The sequence below is a fragment of the Salmo trutta genome, chromosome 1 (genome assembly GCF_901001165.1).
Source record: "Salmo trutta chromosome 1, fSalTru1.1, whole genome shotgun sequence".
Taxonomy (NCBI): domain Eukaryota; kingdom Metazoa; phylum Chordata; class Actinopteri; order Salmoniformes; family Salmonidae; genus Salmo; species Salmo trutta.
Genome location: NC_042957.1, coordinates 27,461,070 through 27,485,997, shown reverse-complemented (window position 1 = coordinate 27,485,997; position 24,928 = coordinate 27,461,070). Strand labels below are relative to the sequence as shown.

The window sequence follows — 24,928 nt, the reverse complement described above, 5'->3', positions numbered from 1 at the left end:
TGATTATTTGCTTGCCTAAGTTCTATGAAAAATGTTACATCAGCTGATGAAGGATCTTATCAGACTAGAATGCATAATTTTTTACAATCAAGCGTTAAAATGTATCAACTATCACACAGCTGCTATTCCTTGGGACTGCTTGAGTCAGTCACATCAACAATAACCTTTGAACCGGAAAAAGGTGGTTAAAATATTGTCACTTTATTTTGTGTATAAATCACACAGCTGCTAGTTCATTCTGCAGAGATATATCCATGCAGTTAAACATCATCCCACAGCCATAATAAGCAATTAAATAGAATATTTGCTGTTAGTCAGCAATTAATGCAAATGTACATATGAGATCAAAAGGTGTGTATCATATACAATATACAACATAACCCTTTTACAGTACATCAACTTGAACAGCAGGGAAAAGAAGGCTCACCTAGGTTCAATACAGGGGGAATAGATTAAAGTGGAAACCTGAACGCCAGGAGTAAGGTATTTGAGGACAGGTTAAGAAAAAAAAAACAGGAAGTTCCAGGAAAACAAAGAGTTATACAATGTTTAGGTACCACCACAATGTCATACTAGGTAAGATATACAGGTAGAAATCAAGTGGTTTATTTTTAAGCGCAGTCTTCATACTAGATAAGAACATGAACAACATGCAGGTAAAAATACAAATGGTGTCAGAGGGGAAACAAAAATAAAAAAACGGAGGGGGGGGTGCAGTCTTTTCAGTCAGGTCTCACTTCCATAGTTGGTTATCATATCTCACAAGGACCTCTCTCACAGGCAGCGTCAGCATGAGCAACTACAGAGCCAGGAGCGAAAACTAAAAGGTGTTCCGTCATCTGGGGTTCGATCACTTCACAAGGTAATACAGCTCACTGTGTTAAGGATCAAATGGCAGAAGACTAGTGAAAAAAACTAAAAGAACGCATACATACACTTGTTGCATTGTGCAGTTTGTAACCGTTGCCTGCCCACATACATCCACACACAGTAATAAACTGGAACATTAATAAATTCCTGTCACATGATCAGTCCAAGGTGCTCCAGGATAGAGCATCATCTCCCATAGACTCCTCCCCTCTCCTCACCCAATGCCCTCGCTGGTATGATTATCTGTCCTTGACAGGGCCCGGGCAGCCAGGCCCACACACATTAGACAGACAGACCACAGTGTGCTCCTCTCATTCAGTGAACCGGGCACTTGTCATCATGGGGAAGAATGGGGAGGGAACTTGGCCTTCAGTACCCCATGACTCAAGTTCCAGTTCTATACCTGCCTGGCTGGCCTCGGGGGCCTGTCCATACCTGTTATAAGGGATTTACGTCTACAATAATCTTTATTTCTTTGATAAATAAAAGTGCCAATATTTGTGACATTCCCATCCCAGCCGCTCTGGTAAGACTGTACTCTGTCTGATGAGGGCGACTCAGGGTGTGTTGTTGTAGTCAGTCAGTCGGTGACAGAGTCCGTTTCCCACAGTAGACAGCAGAACACAGAGGGAGTGGACATCGGGAGAACAACATGTGCATCTCTCCTATCTGCTCTCATGGACTTGTCCTCCTCACACAAACAGGTTACAAATGGGAAAATGGTCTAAGCTGTTCCAGTTGAACCTCCAAAGATATCCTCTCTTCTAGCAAGTCCTATGAATGAAAAACAACAGGATAAACCACCTAAAATTAGGATTGAAGTTCAACCTTTTTAAAGGCAGTGATTTTTTTTAAATGCCAAAATGTTCAAAATCAAGCCTCAGGTTCAGTTCACTAACAGATTGGTTAGTATGCATGTACTGTGTTCAAACACTCCCCTACCTTTAGCTGTTGCTGTAATTCACTATTGAGCCTGGCCAAGACTGTGTTGGTCTCCTTGTTTCTTCTGATAGAGGCTTGAATTGCTTTTTTATCTTTCCCAACCGACCTGCAATTTTTTTTATTCAAAACTTAAAATGTCTTCATTTCAATGCGTGATCTAAGATAGTGAATCTAAGATATATAAATCAAGAATGAAAGACCAGTCACTATTCAGATTCATATGGAGCCCCTGTTCCTACCTGGGAATGGATGGCTGTGCAGCTAGAACAGTGGCTATGACGTTAGACTTCAGGGGGAGGGCCTCTTCCTGGAGTTCATCCTCAGACTTCAGTCTCCGGCGGACAGGCTTTGGTGGGGGGGCCATGATGGACCCTTTGGCCTGACAGGGAAAAAAATAAAACACACCGTATAAATCTGAAATTAACCATTTGCAGGAAAGGAGGACATTGAGGCCCCCAGTATTGGCATCAAATCAAAATGTTATTTGTCTAACGTGGCAAATACAAGTGCAGATTTTACCATGAAATGCTTACTTACAAGCCCTTTCCCAACAATACAGTTAAAAGAAAATGAACAAATAGATACAAATGAAAACAGTAACAAAATAACAAGTGCCTATCAAAAGTATTCACCCCCTTGGCATTTTCCCTATTTTGTTTCATTACAACCTGTAATGTAAATGTATTTTATTTGGATTTCATGTAATGGACATACACAAAATAGTCCAAATTGGTGAAGTGAAAAAAAAAAAACGTATTTAAAAACAAAAATCAAAAAACCCCCGGAAAAGTGGTGCGTGTATACAGTTGAAGTCAGAAGTTTACATACACTTAGGTTGGAGTCATTAAAACTTGTTTTTCAACAACTCCACAAATGTATTGTTAACAAACAAAATTTTGGCAAGTCGGTTAGGACATCTACTTTGTGTGTGACAAGTCATTTTTTCAACAATTGTTTACAGACAGATTATTTCACTATCACAATTCCAGTGGGTCAGAAGTTTACATACACTAAGTTGACTGTGCCTTTAAACAGCTTGGAAAAATCCAGAAAATTATGTCATGGATTTAGAAGCTTCTGATAGGCTAATTGACATCATTTGAGGTGTACCTGTGGATGTATTTCAAGGCCTACCTTCAAAATCAGTGCCTCTTTGCCTGCCATCATGGGAAAATCAAAAGAAATCAGCCAAGACATCAGAAAATGTTCTTGTAGATCTCCACAAGTCTGGCTCATCTTTGGGAGCAATTTCCAAATGCCTGAAGGTACCATGTTCATCTGTACAAACTATAGTACGCAAGTATTAACACCATGGGACCACGCAGCCGTCATACCGCTCAGGAAGGAGACGCGTTCTGTCTCCTAGAGATGAATGTACTTGGTGCAAAAAGTGCAAATCAATCACAGAACAGCAGCAAAGGACCTTGTGAAGATGCTGGAGGAAACAAAAGTATACTGCTCAAAAAAATAAAGGGAACACTTAAATAACACAATGTAACTCCAAGTCAATCACACTTCTGTGAAATCAAACTGTCCACTTACGAAGCAACACTGATTGACAATAAATTTCACATACTGTTGTGCAAATGGAATAGACAACAAGCAAGACACCCCCAATATAGACCACAGACCACTTCTAGGTTCCTATGCTTCCTGGCTGATGTTTTGGTCACTTTTGAATGCTGGAGGTGCTTTCACTCTAGTGGTAGCATGAGACGGAGTCTACAACCCACACAAGTCGCTCAGGTAGTGCAGCTCATCCAGGATGGCACATCAATGCGAGCTGTGGCAAGAAGGTTTGCTGTGTCTGTCAGCGTAGTGTCCAGAGCATGGAGGCGCTACCAGGAGACAGGCCAGTACATCAGGAGACGTGGAGGAGGCCAACAACCCAGCAGCAGGACCGCTACCTCCACCTTTGTGCAAGGAGGAGCAGCAGGAGCACTGCCAGAGCCCTGCAAAATGACCTCCAGCAGGCCACAAATGTGCATGTGTCTGATCAAACGGTCAGAAACAGACTCCATGAGGGTGGTATGAGGGCCCGACGTCCACAGGTGGGGGTTGTGCTTACAGCCCAACACCGTGCAGGACGTTTGGCATTTGCCAGAGAACACCAAGATTGGCAAATTCGCCACTGGCGCCCTGTGCTCTTCACAGATGAAAGCAGGTTCACACTGAGCACGTGACAGACGTGACAGAGTCTGGAGACGCCGTGGAGAACGTTCTGCTGCCTGCAACATCCTCCAGCATGACCGGTTTGGCGGTGGGTCAGTCATGGTGTGGGGTCGCATTTCTTTGGGGGGGCCGCACAGCCCTCCATGTGCTCGCCAGAGGTAGCCTGACTGCCATTAGGTACCGAGATGAGATCCTCAGACCCCTTGTGAGACCATATGCTGGTGCGGTTGGCCCTGGGTTCCTCCTAATGCAAGACAATGCTAGACCTCATGTGGCTGGAGTGTGTCAGCAGTTCCCGCAAGAGGAAGGCATTGATGCTATGGACTGGCCCGCCCGTTCCCCAGACCTGAATCCAATTGAGCACATCTGGGACATCATGTCTCGCTCCATCCACCAACGCCACATTGCACCACAGACTGTCCAGGAGTTGGCGAATGCTTTAGTCCAGGTCTGGGAGGAGATCCCTCAGGAGACCATCCGCCAACCTCATCAGGAGCATGCCCAGGCGTTGTAGGAAGGTCATACAGGCACGTGGAGGCCACACACACTACTGAGCCTCATTTTGACTTGTTTTAAGGACATGACATCAAAGTTGGATCAGCCTGTAGTGTGGTTTTCCACTTTAATTTTGAGTGTGACTCCAAATCCAGACCTCCATGGGTTGATAAATTAGATTTCCATTCATTATTTTTGTGTGATTTTGTTGTCAGCACATTCAACTATGTAAAGAAAAAAGTATTTAATAAGATTATTTCTTTCATTCAGATCTAGGATGTGTTGTTTAAGTGTTCCCTTTATTTTTTTGAGCAGTGTATATCCACAGTAAAACGAGTCCTATAGGGGAGGCTTGCAAGCCGAAGAACACCATCCCAACCGTGAAGCACGGGGGTGGCAGCATCATGTTGTGGGGGTGCTTTGCTGCAGGATGGACTGGCGCACTTCACAAAATAGATGGCATCATGAGGCATGAAAATTATGTGGATATATTGAAACAACATCTCAAGACATCAGTCAGGAAGTTAAAGCTTGGTCGCAAATGGGTCTTCCAAATAGACAATGACCCCAAGCATACTTCCAAAGTTGTGGCAAAATGGCCTATGGACAACAAAGTCAAGGTATTGAAGTGGCCATCACAAAGCCCTGACCTCAATCCCATAGAAAATGTATGGGCAGAACTGAAAAAGCGTGTGTGAGCAAGGAGTCCTACAAACCTGACTCAGTTACACCAGCTCTGTCAGGAGGAATGGGCGAAAATTCACCCAACTTATTGTGGGAAGCTTGTGGAAGGCTACCCAAAACGTTTGACCCAAGTTAAACAATTTAAAGCCAATGCTACCAAATACTAATTGACTGCATGTAAACTAATGACCCACTGGGAATGTGATGAAAGAAATAAAAAGCTGAAATAAATCACTCTACTATTATTCTGACATTTCACACTTAAAATAAAGTGGTGATCCTAACTGGCCTAAGACAGGGAATTAAATGTCAGGAATTGTGAAAAACTGAGTTTAAATGTATTTCGCTAAGGTGTATGTAAACTTCTGATTTCAACTGTATGTATTCACCCCCTTTTCTATGAAGCCCCTAAATAAGATCTGGTGCAACCAATTACCTTCAGAAGTCAAATAAATAGTTAAATAAAGTCCACCTGTGTGCAATCTAAGTGTCACATGATCTCAGTATATATAAATATTTAGCCGTTCAGAAAGGCCCCAGAGTCTGCAACACCACTAAGCAAGGGGCACCACCAAGCAAGTGGCACTTTAAGTCGTACACTCCACAGAGCTGGGCTTTACGGAAGAGTGGCCAGGAAAAAAAATAAGCAAACACTTTTGGTGTTCGGCAAAAGGCATGTGAGAGACTCCCCAAAGATATGGAAAAAGGTACTCTGGTCAGAAGAGACTAAAATTGAGCTTTTTGGCCATCAAGGATAACGCTGTCTGGAGCAAACCCAACACCTCTCATCACCCCGAGAACACCATGATGCTGCCACCACCATGCTGTGGGGATGTTTTTCCATCAGCAGAGACTGGGAAACTGGTCAGAATTGAAGGAATGATGGATGGAGCTAAATACAGGGAAATTCTTGAGGGAAACCGGTTTTAATCTTACAGAGATTTGAGACTGGGACGGAGGTTCACGTTCCAGCAGGACAATGACCCTAAGCATACTGCTAAAGCAACACTTGAGTAGTTTAAGGGGAAACATTTAAATGTCTTAGAATGATCTAGTCAAAGCCCAGACCACAATCTAGTTCAGAATCTGTGGTTTAACTTAAAGATTGCTGTACACCAGCGGAACCCATCCAACTTGAAGGAGCTGGAGCAGTTTTGCCTTGAAGAATGGGCAAAAAAGATATGCACGCTCAAGTTCTGTTTTTGTCTTATTTCTTGTGTGTTTCACAAAAAATATATTTTTTAATTCCAGGTTGTAAGGCAACAAAATAGGAAAAATGCCAAGGGAGGGTGAATATTTTCGCAAGCCACTGAACAGGTTCCCGAGTCAGTGTACTGAGGTACGAGGTAGTGGTGGTGATTGATTGAGGAGCATCATGGTCTAAATAAGTCAATTACTTACAGAGTTCACAGTAGCTGCAGCTCGCTCTTCCTGGTTATCACTCTTCACAGTTCTCAAAGGCCCAGCACCCTCTGAAGACTTCTCTACCTGTGAACGGAGAATGAACAGTCTGTCTTATTATAACAGGAGTACAGATGATATAACCGGGTTAGGTTCACCAACTGCAAGGTGGTTCTGTATTTTACTGTGTTTGACTTACCGGCAGACTCTCTGGGTGCTTCTCCCCGTCATCGCTGGGCTGATCTGAGGCAGCAAACGCCTGGAACTGACTGAAGTCAGCAAAGTTGGGCTGCTCCGGGATCTGCTGGGGCGAGGTAGTGGAATGAGCTGCCAGGCCCTCATCTGAGCGATGCCCACTATGGGGACCCGAGGTCTGGGGACAAAGGGGATAATCACAGGGTTCAGACTTAACACTGCATATTGAAAAACAGAACACAACCTTGAATTGGAGATTACTTAGTCAATGACTAAGGGGTGGATTGAAATTTACTGAATAGGTACCTGGAGAAAAATGGGGGAGGGTCATGGTTTTTCAATTTCAGTCAAGGGGAGTGTTTAGTATTTTTTTAAAGTTAATTAGTGGAATTTCTTTCCTTCTTAATGTGTTTGAGCCAATCAGTTGTGTTGTGACAAGGTAGTGGTGGTATACAGAAGACAGCCCTATTTGGTAAAATACCAAGTCCATATTATGGCAAGAACAGCTGAAATAAGCAAAGAGAAACGACAGTCCATTACTACTTTGAGACATGAAGGTTAGTCAATACGGAAAATCAAGAACTTTGAACGTTTTTTCAAGCGCAGTCGCAAAAAACATCAACACTATGATGAAACTGTCTCTCATGAGAACCGACACAGGAAAGGAAGACCCAGAGTTACCATCAACTGTTCAGAGGAGACTGTGTGAATCAGGCCTTCATGGCTGAATTGCTGCAAAGAAACCACTACTAAAAGGACACCAATAATAAGAAGAAACTTGCTTGGGCCAAGAAACACGAGCAATGGACATTAGACCGGTAGAAATTTGTCCTTTGGTCTGATGTCCAAATTTGAGATTTTTGGTTCCAACCACCATGTCTTTGTGAGACGCAGAGTAGGTTAACGGATGATCGCCGCATGTGTGGTTCCCACCGTGAAGGATGGAGGTGGTGGTGTGATGGTGCTTTGCTGGTGACAATGTCCGTGATTTATTTAGAATTCAAGGCATACTTGGCTACCACAGCAACCAGCATGGCTACCACAGCATCTGCAGCGATACGCCATCCCATCTGGTTTGAGCTTAGTGGGGCTATCATTTGTTTTTCAACAAGACAATGACCCAACACATGCCTCCAAGCTGTGTAAGTTATTTGGCCAAGAAGGAGAGTGATGGAGTGCTGCATCAGATGACCAGGCCTCCACAATCACCCGACCTCAACCCAATTGAGATGGTTTGGGATGAGTTGGACCGCAGAGTGAAGGAAAAGCAGCCAACAAGTACTCAGCATATGTGGGAACTCCTTCAAGACTGTTGGAAAAGTATTCCTCATGAAGCTGGTTGAGAGAATGCGAAGAGTGTGCAAAGCTGTCAAGGCAAACTGTGGCTACTTTGAAGAATAAAATATATTTTGTTTAACACTTTCATTACTACATGATTCCATATTTGTTATTTCATAGTTTTGAGGTCTTCACTACTATTCCACAATGTAGAAAATAGTAAAAATAAAGAAAAACCCTTAAATGAGTAGATCTGTCCAAACTTTTGACTGGTACGGTGTGTGTATATATGCGCCTGATGCTGCCCCTCATCGCTGATTCTCCGCCTGGCATGCAATATCAAGTGCGCCTACAGGCTGTTTAGTGTAGTCTCAATCAAATTATCCATAGCTTATAGGCTATGAAGTGCATGATCGGAGAAGCACAGATCAAAGTTATATTACAAAGATAGCTGCTGGGATGGTATAAATAAAACTAGGCTGCATTACACACTGCAATGGATATTCCAACCCTGAGCCCCGGGCTGCTCTGCTCTTGCTGATCAAAACCTTTTTTGTGTGAAGTCTCACCAATGCTGTGCAGGCCTACAGTGGCGGCAGTTCAGGAGGTGAGTCAAAGGCTTCTTCCAGAAATTACTTCTGATTAGGCCTAGTCCAAAAATGCAATATCTTAGGTTATAGGCTAGTCAGAGCACAACCTATGTTCCGTTCAGTTTTTTTTTCTTGCCCATGATGTTTTCAGAGTTATTGATTCGAGTAACATTGTGGTGCTGAAACTTGAAGCAGCAGCACAACCAACGGACAGTAGGCATTATTAATATAAAGTTTTAATTCGACTTTAGTACCAACAAGAGGACTGTGTTGGAGCCTATTTCTTCCTATTTAAGAAAGTGTTGGGCCTACCTGTTTGACAGACAAAATTAGGCTATTAGGCAAAGTTAGGTTGCTATATCCATAGATTTGCCATAGGCCTACCTTTTATTAAAGAAAATGGCAAAAAGCACAGGCCTACACATTGTTATCTTAAGATTTACAGGGGGGAAAAAAATTACAGATCCCATTATATAAAGTAAACTATAACAGTGCTTTGGTCCATGACGCTTTATGATAGAAACAAGTGGTAAAATACCTGGGATATCATTGAGTTTCTACAGCAGATACAAAAATGTACTTTGCTTGGGAAGTAATCAAATTCTGTCACTATCAATTGATTAAGGTATTCACTTTCTGTACAATAGAAGATATTTAAACCCAGACAGCTTTTAGGGAAACACTTGTGACCTTCTCTTATTGGGTTAAGCCACAGAAGAAGAGTAGCCAGTAGTTAAAGCTTACATTTCTATGCATCGATAGGGCTACTCTGTTTGGGGTGGAAAGGTAGGCTTAACTTTTGAAAGTACCATGCTCAGATTCCTAATGATTATTTGCAAACATGAACAGTTTTGTTGCAAACAAAACACACTGATTTGGTATTGGAGAAATGTGACAAGATGAACACACATCGGTCCATTCTTAGCCTGTAATTTCAGTAATTTATGTGGTATTAAAAAAGATTCTGCTAATATGTAAAATGTAGAATTGCATGAAATGTTTCTAAAATGCAATTTTTCTCTCTGACCTGCAAATATGATAGATTTTACTATAAAGGAGCTCTGTCCACAGTTGTCTCTGAACTCACAACCTTCTGACCCGCAGCCCTGTGCAAAAAAAATAAATAACTCCTGCGTTGCCATGTAATGCTTACAGAAGAAAGAACAGTTTCTAAAACTGCATATCTAAGGCTATGGTGTGTCCAAGAAGTGAGGGTAAACAGTAGACGTGTTCTCTGCTATCCACTTCGTTTCAATTATTATTTTGGGTGTGTGTATATCACTTTTTCCAAGGGAAGGCTATCCATTTTCATTTCAGAGGTTCGATTTTCTCCATGTAACCCTTATTATAAATAATGTTCACTCCCTTAGTAGTAGTAGTAGTAGTAGTAGTAGTAGTAGTAGTAGTAGTAATAGTCTGTAGAGTGAATAGAACAAAAAGGAGATTTCAGCATTTAACATTTCCTATTAAAAGACTACACAGAGGCGGCAACATTTTGATAAGTCTTCAGCTCTGTGCTGATAGTTCTACCTGTGTGGGTAGTGGTCTAGGAGGCACGGCTGGAGGGTAGGCCACAACTCCAGCCAACTGTGGCCCGGTGGGGACAGCCGCAAAGCTTCTGTTCATGTCTAGAGAGGAGGAGCGGGAGTGGGAGGCGTGTGGTCTGGGGGGTGGCGGTGGGGGGGCAGCCACCACCTTCAGTCCTTCAGGAGACGTCCCAGAATGAGACCTACAACACAGCTAGTGAGCTTACCATTCAAAAACTCTTCAATAAACAAAACATGTGTTTTGACATCAAATATCTCTAGATTTTGAGACCAACTTACCTTTGTCTTGTTACAACACTTGTAATTGGGTCTTGATCTGAAGTATAGGAATCTGAACTGCTATAACCATCACCTTCAGGACAGAAATGAGTATTGTATCTTTAACCATGCCTCAAGGAAATGCAATATAATTATGGTCACAGATCTAGTTTAGGAAATATGACCTACCTAAAATTTGCAACTGTCCTAAATTCTTTATGATAATGGCACATCCCTTGAGACACTTACCAGAGTTAGCAGTTACAAACTTCATAGAGGTGGCAAGCTTGGTTTCTTCAGAGAGGTCAGGTGGTTTAGCCATCAGGGGACTTGTAGGATGTGTGTGGTCTTCAGGAATGAAAAAGACGGTCAATTCCCTTAACAGTATATAGAAAGAGGTACAGCGCATCCCTTCACTACTTCTCAGTAAAATTCTTGAGAGTTGCTAGTCTCTCCAGTCTCCACTGCTTTAGAAGACAGAGCTCGGTCTTCTGATATGTTTACGTGCTCTTATCATATGGGGAAAGTATCTTACCACTTCCGGTTCTCTTCAGCTCCATCTCTTGCATATGGATCTTGCTTGGGGTCATCCGGATGGGGACAGGGTGGACAATGGCTGTATCCTGTAAGGACAGAGGTGTCTTAGTTTGACCATAAGCCCGTATACTGCCATTAGGATTGAAATCTTTCATAGTGTCAAAACAGTTTGTAAAAGGCTAGAAAGGGTCTCCATTCATGGCAATTATGCAGATTGAGAAAACTGAAGATCTACAGTACCAGTCAAAAGTTTGGACCCCTACTCATTCAAAGGTATTTCTTTTTCAAAAAAAGTGTTAAACAAAATATATTTAACATTTGAGATTCTTCAAAGTAGCCACCCTTCGCCTTGATGACAGCTATGCACACTCTTGGCATTCTCTCAACCAGCTTCACCTGGAATGCTTTTCCAACAGTCTTGGAGTTTCCACAAATGCTGAGCACTTGTTGGCTGCTTTTCCTTCACTCTGTGGTCCAACTCATCCCAAACCATCTCAATTGGGTTGAGGTCGGGTGATTGTGGAGGCCAGGTCATCTGATGCAGCACTCCATCACTCTCCATCTTAGTCAAATAGCCCATACACAGCCTGGAGGTGTGTTGGGTCATTGTCCTTTTGAAAAACAAATGATCGTCCCATTAAGCGCAAACCAGATTGGACGGCGTATCGCTGCAGAATGCTGTGGTAGCCATGCTGGTTAAGTGTGCCTTGAATTCTAAATAAATCACGGACATTGTCAGCAGCAAAGCACCCCCACATCATCACACCTCCTCGCTTCATGGTTGGAACCACACACGCGAAGATCATCCATTCACCTACTCTGCGTCTCAAAAAGACATGCCAGATTTCCACCGGTCTAATGTGCATTGCTCGTGTTTCTTGGCCCAAGCAAGTCTCTTCTTATTGGTGTCCTTTAGTAGTGGTTTCTTTGCAGCAATTCGACCATGAAGGCCTGATTCATGCAGTCTCCTCTGAACAGTTGATGTTAAGATGTGTCTGTTACTTGAACTCTGTGAAGCATTTATTTGGGCTGCAATCTGAGGTGCAGTTAACTCTAACGAACGTATCCTATGCAGCGGAGGTAACTCTGGGTCTTCCTTTCCTGTGGCAGTCCTCATGAGAGCCAGTTTCATCATAGCACTTGATAGTTTTTGCAACATTACTTAAAAACTTTTAAAGTTCTTGAAATGTTATGGATTGACTGACCTTCATGTCTTAAAGTAATCGACTGTTATTTCTCTTTGCTTATTTGAGCTGTTCTTGCCATAATATGGACTAAGTCTTTACCAAATAGGGCCATCTTCTGTTTACCACCCCTACTTTGTCACAACACAACTGATTGGCTCAAACGCATTAAGAAGGAAAGAAATTCCACAAATTACTTTTAACAAGGCACACCTGTTAATTGAAATGCATTCCAGGTGATTACCTCATGAAACTGGTTGAGAAAATGCCAAGCGTGTGCAAAGCTGTCATCAAGGCAAAGGGTGGTTACTTTGATTTGTTTACCACTTTTTTGGTTACTACATGATTCCATGTGTTATTTCATAGTTTTGATGTCTCCACTATTATTCTACAATGTAGAAAAGAGTAAAAAAAATGAAGAAAGACATTCAATTTTGCTAACATTTAAAATATCCCAGGACCTTGTAGGGCCCACAATGTCATATTCTTAATCATAGTATGGGACAAAAAAAAAGCTAAGCAAGCAAAAATCACATGGGCACTGCAGTTGCGGTGGATTCAGTAGCACTAAGTACATGCACTCTGAGCGAGATCTTAATTAGCCCTTGGGTTAATTTCATCATTTATACTAAAACAGGCATACTAAGTGATGGACTTACAGGGTCAGCTGGTGCAATGTTAGAATCAAATTGGGTCAGAGTTTGTGAGCTGGAGGAGCGTTCACTAAAAGTCTCCCACTGCTAGAGACAGAGCAGAAACACATCAGCACACAGGATACAAACCCCACTGCCAGTTACAAACCCCACTGCTCTCACACAGGAGGGGTGAGGAACTGCATTTACTATCACTTATCCATTCATTATAGTGAGGAAGGGATGGATATTGACTGGAACCATGATAACTAGCTTAACAGAAATGGAGCAAACTGACTGATTGAGAATATCAACAATTGTAGCTTTCTGTAAGTACTAATCTGTGTTTCTCAAAAATGGATAAGAAAGATACTGAATTAAGAAATTACTGCAAGCGGACAGCTACTAAAACCGGGCAATGGAAAGATCCTTATCGATCACTTAATTGAGAAGTAATTTGCAAAATGCTGGAATGGCAAAAGTTCAACGATGTCCTATTTTACAGTGACAACATGTGGTGGTTCGGTGTCCAACCTCATTGCCCTGGTTGAGATCAGGCCAGGTCTGGTTGAGTGAGGGCATGGAGGGGGACTTGTTGGGTGTCACCTCCACGGGGGAGCCCGAGTAGCCCACGTCAGGGGCCTGGTCTGGAATCTCTGGAACATGGAACATTTATTATCATCAGGATGACGGTTCCATTTCTCTCTGTGTTTCATAAATCAACTGTCTGCAGCAGACGGTCCCAAGGCCAGGTTTGGACAGATTATATAGCAGGAGAGCACCAGCTTTTACCTGCCGAGTCATCCAAGTCAATAAGCTTTGGCATAAGACTCTCCGGCAGCTTTTCGGGAAGATCATAGCTGTTTTTCCTAGCAACAACCAGATGAAATGCAGCACAGAACTCATCCAGTGTTAACGCCCCGTCTTTATCGAAATCTGACAGCTCCCTGTAATACAAAAAATGTGAGTCAGCAAAAAAGACTAAACACACTCGTGAATTTTAAACTGCTCGAATCCCTTGTGAATTCAATCACTGGACAAGAGGTATCCAAATTCATTAACTGAAGAGTTATGTTTTCCATTCTTTGGTATTGCTTCCTGGATTTAGAATAAAGCAGGTGGTTCATAATATAATTCCATCATAACATATGAGGAGCATCTCAACTAAAGCCAATAGCCCTCTTTCTAATAACTTACCAAATGTGGGACAGTTCAAGAATAGGTAGCTTTGATTTTGTGAAAAATTCTTTTGCGGCAGAACCTGAAATGTAGACGAAGGGAAAAACTGTTTGTGCTGGGTCAATCACTGTAGCATAACAGCCAGTCCCTGTAACATTTAAAGGGCCAATCCTTAATTGAAACAAAGTGGTTCCCTGCCTCTGTTTTGGTAAAAAGCTGAGGCATAGGCCTGGAGAAATGTAACCACTAAAATTGAATGGGCAGAGCAATGGATACAAGGACTGACCAGCCAATATGTTAAAAACTATCTTTAATATGTTGAGAGGCTATAAACTGTTTGTTTACAACCATTGGTGTAAAACAAACATATTTTGGGTTCTGATGGAGTATGACAGTTTAACTTAACTTATTAGGCATTTCTAATGTATATACCCTTTGATTCTTGAATAACATTAATTTATTAGTCCAAAAATGGATGAAGCAACTGCAGAATGAAGGTGAATATGTGTAAAAGGTGGTTTCACACAAAGCTCACTACTCACCAGGAATGAAACCGTTGAGGTCTGGTTGGATGGTCTTGAACTGATTTATGTAATACTGTCTCTGCTCGTCTGTGATTTTCCAGGGGTCGTCATAACCACCACTGGACTGTCTTTGGGTTTCATTGGTTGTTGTCGCAGATGCAACCGTTCGTATCGAAGAGTTCTCCTAAAGCCAGTCATGTGAAACATTTAGAGAGAAAAGAACAGTCCTGACTTATCGCAGTAGTTACAGCGCATTCAGAAAGTATTCAGACCCCTTGACTTTTAACATTTTGTTACATTACAGCTTTATTCTAAAAAGGATTCAATATTTTGTCCTCATCAATCTACACACAAAACCCATAATGGCAAAGCGAAAACAGGTTTACACATTTTTGCAAATGTATTAAAAATAAAACAGAAATACCGTATTTACATAAGTATTCAGACCCTTTGATATGAGACTCGAAATTGAGCTCAGGTGCATCCTGTTTGCATTGATCATCCTTGAGATGTTTCTACTTGTGGTAAATTAAATTGATTGGACATGGAAAGGCACACACACCTGCCTATATAAAGGTCCCACAGTTGACAGTGCATGTCAGAGTAAAAACCAAGCCATTAGGTTGAAGGAATTGTCGAGCTCCGAGACAAGATTGTGTCGAGGCACAGATCTGGGGAAGGTTACCAAAACATTTCTGCAGCACTGAAGGTCCCCATGAACACAGTGGCCTCCATCATTCTTAAATGGAAGTAGTTCAGTACCACCATGACGCTTCCTAGAGCTAGTCGCTCAGCCAAACTGAGCAATCGGTGGAGAAGGGCCTTGGTCAGGGAGGTGACCAAGAACCTGATGGTCACTCTGAAAGAGCTCCAGAGTTCCTCTATGGAGATGGGAGAACCTCCCAGAAGGACAACCATCTCTGCATCACTCCACCAATCAGGCCTTTATGGTAGAGTGGGCAGACGGAAGCCACTCCCCAGTAAAACTCACATGAAAGCACCCTTGGAGATTTCCAAAAGACACCTTAAGGACTCTCAGATCATGAGAAACAAGATTCTCTGGTCTGATGAAACCAAGATTGAACTCTTTGGCTTGAATGCCTAGGGTCTCGTCTGGAAGAAACCTGGCACCATCCCTACGGTGAAGCATGGTGGTGGCAGCATCATGTTGTGGGGATGTTTTTCAGCGGAAGTCTCTGGGAGACTAGTCAGGGCTGAGGGAAAGATGAACGGAGCAAAGTACAAAGAGGTCCTTGATGAAGACTTGCTACAGAGCGCTCAGGACCTCAGACTGGGGAGAAAGTTCACCCTCCAACAGGACAACGACCCTAAGCACACAGCCAAGGCAACGCAGGAATGGCTTTGGGACAAGTCTCTGAATGTCCTTGACTGGCCCTGCCAGAGCCTGGACTTGAACATCTCTGGAGAGACCTGAAAATAGTTGTGCAGCGATGCTCCCCATCCAACCTGACAGAGCTTGAGAGGATCTGCAGAGAAGAATGGGAGAAACTCCCCAAATACAGGTGTGCCAGGCTTGTAGCGTCATACCTAAGATTTGAGGCTGTAATAGCTGCCAAAGGTGCTTCAACAAAGTACTGAGTAAAGTGTCTGAATACTTATGTAAATGTGATAGTCTTTATTTTTATAAATGTGCAAACATTTCTAAAAACCCGTTTTCGTTTAGTCATTATGGGGTAATGTGTGTAGATTGAGGGGGAAAAACACAATTTAATACATTTTAGAATAAGGCTGTAACGTAACAAAATGTAGAAAAAGTCAAGGGGTCTGAATACTTTCCGAATGCACTGTATGTAGTTTTATGAGGGGGAAACATTAGCCAATGAAATAGAGCATCTAGTGAAATAGGCCATCTCCATCTCTATGCCTTTAAGCCATTACGAGAAATATGACAGGTCCATAGAAGCATTTGCTGCACTACCTGGACCGGTGAGGAATGTATTACTGGGAGTGTGCTGGATGAGGGGGGATGAGCATCTTTTAAACTGACCCAGCTTTCCTGAACAGGGGGAGGAGAGTTGGCAGACCACATCCCATCACCTGACACCACAGGTCCTGTAGAGAGAGGAGAGTTACACAGCCTCAGGACAGGGCAATTAAATTACACAGAGCTCCTTCTAGCTGATGCAGTGAGCATACTCAAGCATTGAGTGAGTGGACTAGAGACACTTATGTCATCAATAATCATGTTCTGTTTATTGGCTGAACCTCACTTACCTAGCAAGCTATGTAATAGTTGTATGACTGGCGAAAGCCAAAACGATGCATAACTGTGTACAGTTGTTAATACACATCTACATCTGAAACTGTAAACCTTGTCAGACTAACATTCACAGAGGATACAGGTTGTTGTGTGGAGTGTGTACCTGCTTGTGCCTCTCTGAAAGGTGTCCAGACAGCACCTGCCACAACCACAGGTTGTCTCTCTACGTTCCCCCCGCTGGCCTGACGTTTGTGCTTTCTCCAGTGGGGCGAGGTGGGAGGGGACTGGTGAGGAGACACCACAGGGGACGTGGTGTCAGGCTGCAGCTTCAAAGAGTGGTAAATAACATCAGATTAAAACCTAAATGTCTATCAAAGTTTGAATTGTAATTGACAGATAAATCTGTCAAGAAACTAGATCATTCAAATAGTTTATCAAATATATTTCTCCACTAGAGATCTCTTAATAAGAGAAACGCTCAGAGGGGCAATGACCTGTGGTTCTACTGTGGGCACGCAGGGCTGGATGACCTCATGGGCAGACAACTTCTTGACCTGCCCTCGGCCTGGGGGTCGTGGGATTACGCCCTGGTATGACCCCTGGTTCTCAGAGTCTGGGTACATGGCTGTGTGTCTGGCCTCCTGTTCATTCTTGGCCACAACAAAGCGAGGCAGAGGCAAGTCCTTGACTGTAGATGAGAAACTGTTAGATTACAACACTGCCTCAAATTCCTTCTAGCTATAGTTGTTTCAACTAGCAGGACTTGACTAGTCAGTTGCTGTCGTCTAGTATGGCCTATTACAACATGGCCTACAAAAGTGTTGAAAATGATAACCACAACATTTGTTTGCAGCTGCATTATTAACCACATCAGTTAAGTATTACCCAATTTACTTAAGTGATGTATCAAAAAGGTGCTTTACAAAGCCTAATGTTCAGGTTTTCAAGAAGTACTTTGAGTCTTTTCCTCCAATATCTCTGGCCCAGCTTCCTGTTTAGGCTGTGCAATTTCCTGATGAATTTGTTCTCTATTATTCGCTTGTACACTACATTACCAAAAGTATGTGGACACCTGCTCATCGAACATCTCATTCAAAAATCATGGTCATTAATATGGAGTTGGTCCCCCTTTGCTTCTATAAGAGCATCCACTCTTCTGGGAAGGCTTTCTACTAGATGTTGAAACATTGCTGCAGGGACTTGCCTCCATCAGCCACAAGATTATTAGCGATGTTGGGCGATTAGGCCTGGATTCGCAGTCAGCGGTCCAATTCATCCCAAAGGTGTTCGATGGGGTTGAGGTCAGAGCTCTGTACAGGCAGTCAAGTTCTTCCACACTGATCTCGACAACCCATTTATGTATGGACCTCAACTTCTGCACAGGGGCACAGTCACGCTGAAAAAGGAAAGGGCCTTCCCCAAACTGTTGCCACAAAGTTGGAAGCACAGAATTGTCTAGAATGTCATTGTATGCTGTAGCTAAGATTTCCCCTTCACTGGAATTAAGAGGCCTAGCCCGAACCATGAATACAGCCCCAGACCATTATTCCTCCTCCATCAAACTTCCCAATTGGCATTATGCATTGAGGCAGGTAGCTTTCTCCCGGAATCCGCCAAACCCAGATTAGTCTGTCGTACTGCAAGATGGTAAAGCGTGATTCAACACTCCAGTTTCCACTGCTCCAGAGTCCAAAGGCGGCAAGCTTTACACCCCTCCAGCTGACATTTGGCATAGCACATTGTGATCTTAGGCTGGTGTGCGGCTGCTCTGCCAAGGACACCCATTTCATGAAGCTCCTGACAAACAATTATTGTGCTGACGTTGCTTTCAGAAGCAGTTTGGAACTCGATAATGAGTGTTGCAACCAAGGACAGACAATTTTTACACGCTGCACGCTTCAGCACTTGGCGGTCCCGTTCTGAGAGCTTGTGTGGCCTACCACTTCGCGGCTGAGCCGTTGTTGTTCGTAGACGTTTCCACTTCACAATAACACTTAGTTGAGCAGGGCAGAAATGTGAAAATAAAAAAATAAGACTTGTTGGAAAGGTAGCATCCTATGACGGTGCCACATTGAAAGTCACTGAGCTCTTCAGTATGGCCATTCTACTGCCAATGTTTGTCTATGGAAATTGTATGGCTGTGTGCTCAATTTTATACACCTGTCAGCAACGGGTGTGGCTGAAGCAGCCGAATCCACTGATTTGAAGGTGTCCACATGCTTTTGTATATACAGTACCAGTCAAAAGTCTATACACATCTACCCTAATCAAGGGTTTTTCTTTATTTGTACCATTTTCTACATTGTAGAATAATAGTGAAGACATCAAAACTATGAAATAACACAAGGAATCATGTAGTACCCCAAAAAAGTGATAAATCTAAATATATTTATATATTTGAGATTCTTCAAAGTAGCCACCCTTTGCCTTGATGACAACTTTGCACACTCTTGGCATTCTCTCAACCAGCGTCATGGAGGTAGTCACCTGGAATGCATTTCAATTAACAGGTGTGCCCTGTTAAAAGTTAATTTGTGGAATTTCAGTTGTGTTGTGACAAGGTAGGGTTGGTATACAGAAGATAGGGCTATTTGGTAAATGACGAAGTCCATATTTTGGCAAGAACAGCTCAAATAAGCAAAGAGAAATGACAGTCCATCATCACTTCAAGACATGAAGGTAACAGTACGTCAATATGGAAAAGGTAAAGAACTTTGAAAAGTTTCTTCACGTGCAGTCGCAAAAACCCATCAAGTGCAATGATGAAACTGGCTCTCATGAGGACCGCCACAGGAAAAGAAGACCCAAAGTTACCTCTGCTGCAGAGGATAAGTTCATTAGAGTTACCAGCCTCAGTTTCCCCTCAAATGCTTCCCAGAGTAACAGACACATCAACGTTAACTGTTCAGAGAAGACTGCGTCAACCAGGCCTTCATGGTTGAATTGCTACAAAGAAACCACTACTAAAAAGGACACCAATAAGAAGAAGAAACTTGCTTAGGCCAAGAAACACGAGCAATGGACATTAGACCGGTGGAAATCTGCCATGTCTTTTTGAGACGCAGAGTAGGTGAACGGATGATCTCCACATGTGTGGTTCCCACCGTGAAGCATGCAAGGTGGTGGTGTGATGGTGCTTTGCTGGTGACACTGCCTGTGATTTATTTAGAATTCAAGGCACACTTAACCAGCAAGGCTACCACAGCATTCTGCAGCGATACACCTTTCCATCTGGTTTGCGCTTAGTCGGACTATCATTTTGCTTTTCAACAAGACAATGACCCCAAAAACACCTCTAGGCTGTGTATGGGCTATTTGACCAAGAAGGAGAGTGATGGAGGGCTGCATCAGATAACCTGGCCTCCACAATCACCCGACCTCAACCCAATTGAGATGGTTTGGGATGAGTTGGACCGCAGAGTGAAGGAAAAGCAGCCAACAAGTGCTCAGCATATGTGGGAACTCATTCAAGACTGTTGGAAAAGCATTCCAGGTGACTACCTCATGAAGCTGGTTGAGAGAATGCCAAGCGTGTGCAAAGCTGTCATCAAGGCAAAGGGTGGCTACTTTGAAGAATCTCAAATATATATATTTTTTATTTGTTTAACACTTTTTTGGTTACTACATGATTCCATATGTGATATTTAATAGTTTGTGTTTTCACTATTATTCTACAATGTAGAAAATAGTAAAAAGAAAAAAAAACACCCTTGAATGAGTAGGTGTGTCCAAACTTTTGACTGGTACTGTATAGTGGTCTTCATTTCCTGTAAAATCACACTCCATCTCTGACCCATCCATATCTCTGCATCCTGTTACTTATTAACGGACTCAGATATGAAACTTGGGTGACATATCCTCTATGTTGACAGTATATGCATTTAAACACAGCTCATCTCTAGGGAGCACACAGGGCATTCGGAAAGTATTCAGACCCCTTCCCTTTTTCCGGGTTTTTAAAAATTTTGGGTAATGTATAAAAAAACAGAAATACATTGACATAAGTCTTCAGACCCTTTGCTCTGTGACTCAAAATTGAGCTCAGGTGTATCCTGTTTCCAATGATCATCCTTGAGAAGTTTATACATCTTGGAGTCCACCTGCAGTAAATTCAATTGATTGGACATGATTTGGAAAGGCACACACCTGTCTATATAAAAAGGTCCCACAGTTGACAGTGCATGTAAGAGCAAGCACCAAGCCAAGAGGTTAAAGGAATTGTCCATAGAGCTCCAAGACAGGATTGTGTCGAGGCACAGATCTGGGGACGGGTACCAACAATGTCTGCAGCAATGAAGATCCCCAAAAACACTGTGGCCTCTATCATTCTTAAGTGGAAAAAGTTTGGAACCATTAAGACTCTTCCTAGAGCGGGCCTTGGTCAGGGAGGTGACCAAGAACCCAATGGTCACTCTGACAGAGCTCTAGAGTTCCTCTGTGGAGATTTGAGAACCTTCCAGAAGGACAACCATCTCTGCAGGACTCTAGCAATCAGGCCTTTATGGTAGAGTGGCCAGACGGAAGCCACTCAGTAAAAGGCATGACAGGCACTAGGATCTCAGACTGGGGAGAAGGTTCACCTTCCAACAGGACAACGACCGTAAGCACACAGCCAAGACAACGCAGGAGTGGCTTTGGGACAAGTCTCTTAATGTCCTTGATTGGCCCAGCCAGAGCCCGGACTTGAACCCGATCGAACGTCTCTGGAGAGACCTTTAAATAGATGTGCAGCGACACTCCCCATCCAACCTGACAGAGCTTGAGAGGATCTGCAAAGAAGAATGGGAGAAACTCCCCAAATACAAGTGTGCCAAGCTTGTAACATCATACCCAAGAAGACCCGTGGCTGTAATCGCTGCCAAAGGTGCTTCAACAAAGTACTGACTAAAGGGTCTAAATGAATACATAAGTAAATGTAATCAGTTGGTTTTTTTTTTTTTTTAAATGCTTTTGCTTTGTCATTATGGTTGGGTGTAGATTGATGAGGGAAACCCACAATTGAATTTATTTTAGAATACGGCTGTAACGTAACAAAATGTGGAAAAAGTCAAGGGGTCTAAATACTTTCCGAATGCACTGTATTCAGTTTTGTTTTGAAGTCAACTGAGTGCCATTGTGAAAAACACATGACTATGCTACTCTCCCTTCAATATAGGTGACTGAATTTAACTGAAACCGCACCAAAGGAAAACATAAAAAGATATAAACATTGTCCGGTGTGCCCCCAGGTGCTAATACCCTCTCTCATACATTAGTGGTTAATTCCTAATAGATGGAGAATCCAGACATGTTTACTAACCAGAATTGAGGCTCTCTACTCGGAGAGGCAGTCCGGACTGGGCTACAGCGATGAGTTTCAGTGCAATGTAAAACTGGCTCCTTCCAAAATGGCCCAGGCGAGTGGCTCCACAGAGCTCTGTGATCTGAGACAACAAACTTACATTTCAGTCTTTTTGAGGGGGATTATTTAAGATACTGTTTGAAGAGGTAGGGTTTCAGGCGCTTTCAGAAGATGGGCAGGGACTCTGCTGTCCTAGCTTCAGGGGGAAGCTGGTTCCATCCTTGGGATACAAGGACAGAGAAGTGCTTGGACTGGGTTGAGTAGGAGCTGCCGTCTCGTAAGGGCCAAGAGACCAGAGGTGGCAGAACGGAGTGCTCGGGTTGGGGTGTAGGGTTTGAGCATAGCCTGAAGGTAGGGAGGGGCAGTTCATCTTATTATCAACATACTGTAGGTCTGTAGAGTGATATAAACTCACTATTGTGTTCACGCATTACTGTTTTGTGCCAAATAGTTGATAATGGAAGGGAATGTTGCAGTCTCTCACAGAGAGAGTTCCAAGGACATTGCTTCCTAACTAACGCAGAAAGACAGATGTTGCTTCGTGTGCTCACTGAGCAATGTGACTTGTGTCGTCATAAAACAAAATGGTCTGACATTTCTACAAGGATGCATCTGAATTAGATGTATACGGCAAGTTGAAGACCTATTCCCTGAGACTTTGCCATTGCGGTGCTATAGGGTTGGACCAACGTTGGTAAGAAATATAACTACCAGCCAAGGCCTAGTGAGTCTGCATCATTTCAATGGGAAATAGACCACAGACAGACCCAGGCAACATTTCACATCTCAGATTTATGGATCATGGATTAGGCCTATTCTTCAGAATAATGAACAACCATAACAGCATTAGGGAGGAAATAAAAGCATACATCATGGCCCACAAAAGAGCACAGTAACTGTTGAAACAAAAGTCTGAGTCACACCCCTTCCTATCACATGAATTCTATAGCCTACACCAGGACAAGTGGCCTAGAAATTAAACTGAGCAGGTCAATAAATGACACTTTGAATGAAAGACAGCCCAGCAAACCTTCAACCGTAACAGAAATGTTGGCGTCAGCCCACAAATTGATAACAGCACGAATATACAAAGAAATAGCTGAACATGACTATGTTCAAGTAACACAGTCGTTGCTACAATGCACATTTTACTGGCTTCACATATTGGATTGGATTAATGTTAATCAGTCAAATGAGCACTATGACCTTCGAATAGTATCGAGGTGATACAAATAAGAGTGTGTCTATACTGTACATTTTGTATCCAGTCCAGCAAGCAACAAAGTATTAAATACACAAGAGAGGAAGTGGGCTGTCGACTTAAACTGGTTAGCTACAAAAACAAGTTGGGATAATTAAGATAGTTTATGATTCAAATTGCAAGAATATCAAGCAGAAAGACAGCTAGAAAAACATTGACAATAAATAGCGGTGGTGTTGAGAGAACATGTGGCTATGAATAAAATGTAACGCTAGCTACTTAACTATATTCTTGGTAGCATGCTTTGCTAGTTAGCCTGATGCAGCAAAGACCTTTTCACTTTGCTAACTGGCAAGTATAAGGTGTGTCGTCACGTTAACCACTGTCAACATGAACGCCACATACATGACAAACACACCTCTATCACATTTGACAGATTGATACGTTTAGCTGGCTAGTTAATTTAGGTAGCCCACCTGCAGGACAACCTCGCTGGGTAGCTGGGCCGCCCGGAAAAGGTCAAGAACTCTGCCATTGGAAGCCACTTTCTTTGTGTTGTCCGTATCGCAATAAACGAACAAATCAGAGTAATACTTCTGCTCTCCATCAGTTAATGTTAAACTTTCCATTATGGCATAAAAAGTACCCGTTTAGCGAACTAGCTGTTTCGTTATCCTTACTTGCCTGAACTGGACCCAAAAAGTGCGAAAGAGCGATGTTGCTGGTTAGCTTTGCTAAATAGCTTAGCTAAATGCTGGTTATGGCAAGAAGGGGTCTTGGATGTCCCCAGAAACTAGCCCTGTCGCAATATTACGTACCGACTAGTTAGAACAATTGACTATGTCGGATTATTACTTTGCTATTTATCAATGGATAAAGTTAGACTATCTGGCTTCGCTACTAACGTTACAAGCTGTTAGCAGCTAGCTAACGTAGCTGGCTAGCCAGGTAGAAAACCAGCCTCAAGTCAGCAATTGTCAACTTCCGAGACTGGGTGTCAGTATTCAACGGTAAATGAAACGGAGTTCTTCCGGTTCTATTCCGTTGCCGTATGCTTCAATCAAGTCTGAATAATTCAAAATGATGTTAGACGTAAAGTTTCAGGGTCTTCTGGCTCTTTTCTCCATCAGTCAGAGCCACCAGTCCTATGCCCCGTGATGTCATCGTACAGACGTTGCGAGTGAGCGGCGCCCGGATCATAAAAAATGCCATAGTTAATGTATAATATTTCTTTGTAATATCTGATGCACTATCACCACTAGAATGTCATGGCTGTGATTGACCAGGCATGGGAGCTTCATTGCGGAAGGTGCAGCCTTTATAAACTGCTGTTGTTTCCCTCGCGTATGATGAGGAGACAACGAGAACCTGGCCTTACAGGAGACATTGATACAGGGACTTCACAGAAAGCATTCATACCCCTTGATTTATTCCACATTTTGTTGTGTTACAGCCCGAATTCAAAATGGATTAAACTGATTTTTTTTCTCTCACCCATCTACACACAATACCCCATAATGACAAAGTGAAAACATATTTTTAGAAATGTTTGCAAATGTATTGGAAATTAAATACAGACACTCCAAATTGAGCTCAGGTGCATCCAATTTCCTTTGATCATCCTTGAGACGTTGATCAAATCAAATGTTATTTGCAACATGCGCCGAATATAACAGG

At 42.7% G+C, this 24,928-nt stretch overlaps 1 protein-coding gene across 3 annotated transcripts; it reads right to left on the bottom strand.

Annotated features, from left to right (window-relative positions):
* Positions 1 to 182: 182 nt before the first annotated feature.
* Positions 183 to 24,418, bottom strand: LOC115192767 (ralBP1-associated Eps domain-containing protein 1). Of its 3 annotated transcripts, none has more exons than XM_029751600.1 (19): positions 23,728 to 24,417; positions 22,009 to 22,132; positions 17,204 to 17,397; positions 16,873 to 17,035; positions 16,497 to 16,561; positions 14,507 to 14,672; positions 13,983 to 14,046; positions 13,578 to 13,732; positions 13,320 to 13,441; positions 12,813 to 12,893; positions 10,968 to 11,055; positions 10,682 to 10,780; positions 10,454 to 10,526; positions 10,158 to 10,356; positions 6,764 to 6,937; positions 6,565 to 6,651; positions 2,052 to 2,191; positions 1,813 to 1,918; positions 183 to 1,644 (listed from the first exon to the last, which is right to left on the bottom strand). In XM_029751600.1, exons 1-19 carry the CDS (start codon positions 23,878 to 23,880, stop codon positions 1,576 to 1,578), a joined length of 2,322 nt encoding a protein of 773 aa, XP_029607460.1. In that variant the 5' UTR covers positions 23,881 to 24,417; the 3' UTR covers positions 183 to 1,575. The 3 variants fall into 3 exon arrangements, with proteins under 3 accessions (XP_029607460.1, XP_029607470.1, XP_029607480.1); XM_029751610.1 differs by having other exon boundaries at positions 16,873 to 17,029; XM_029751620.1 differs by lacking the exon at positions 12,813 to 12,893 and having other exon boundaries at positions 23,728 to 24,418.
* Positions 24,419 to 24,928: the final 510 nt, after the last annotated feature.

Excerpts from the sequence above, each read along its gene's own strand:
- LOC115192767 (XM_029751600.1), bottom strand. The coding sequence starts at position 23,880 with ATGGAAAGTTTAACATTAACTGATGGAGAGCAGAAGTATTACTCTGAT. Across the intron at positions 14,673-16,496 it reads CCCCTGTTCAGGAAAGCTGG|GAGAACTCTTCGATACGAAC; the intron begins GTCAGTTTAAAA and ends GACTGGCTTTAG. Across the intron at positions 10,781-10,967 it reads GCTGAAGAGAACCGGAAGTG|ACCACACACATCCTACAAGT; the intron begins GTAAGATACTTT and ends TCATTCCTGAAG.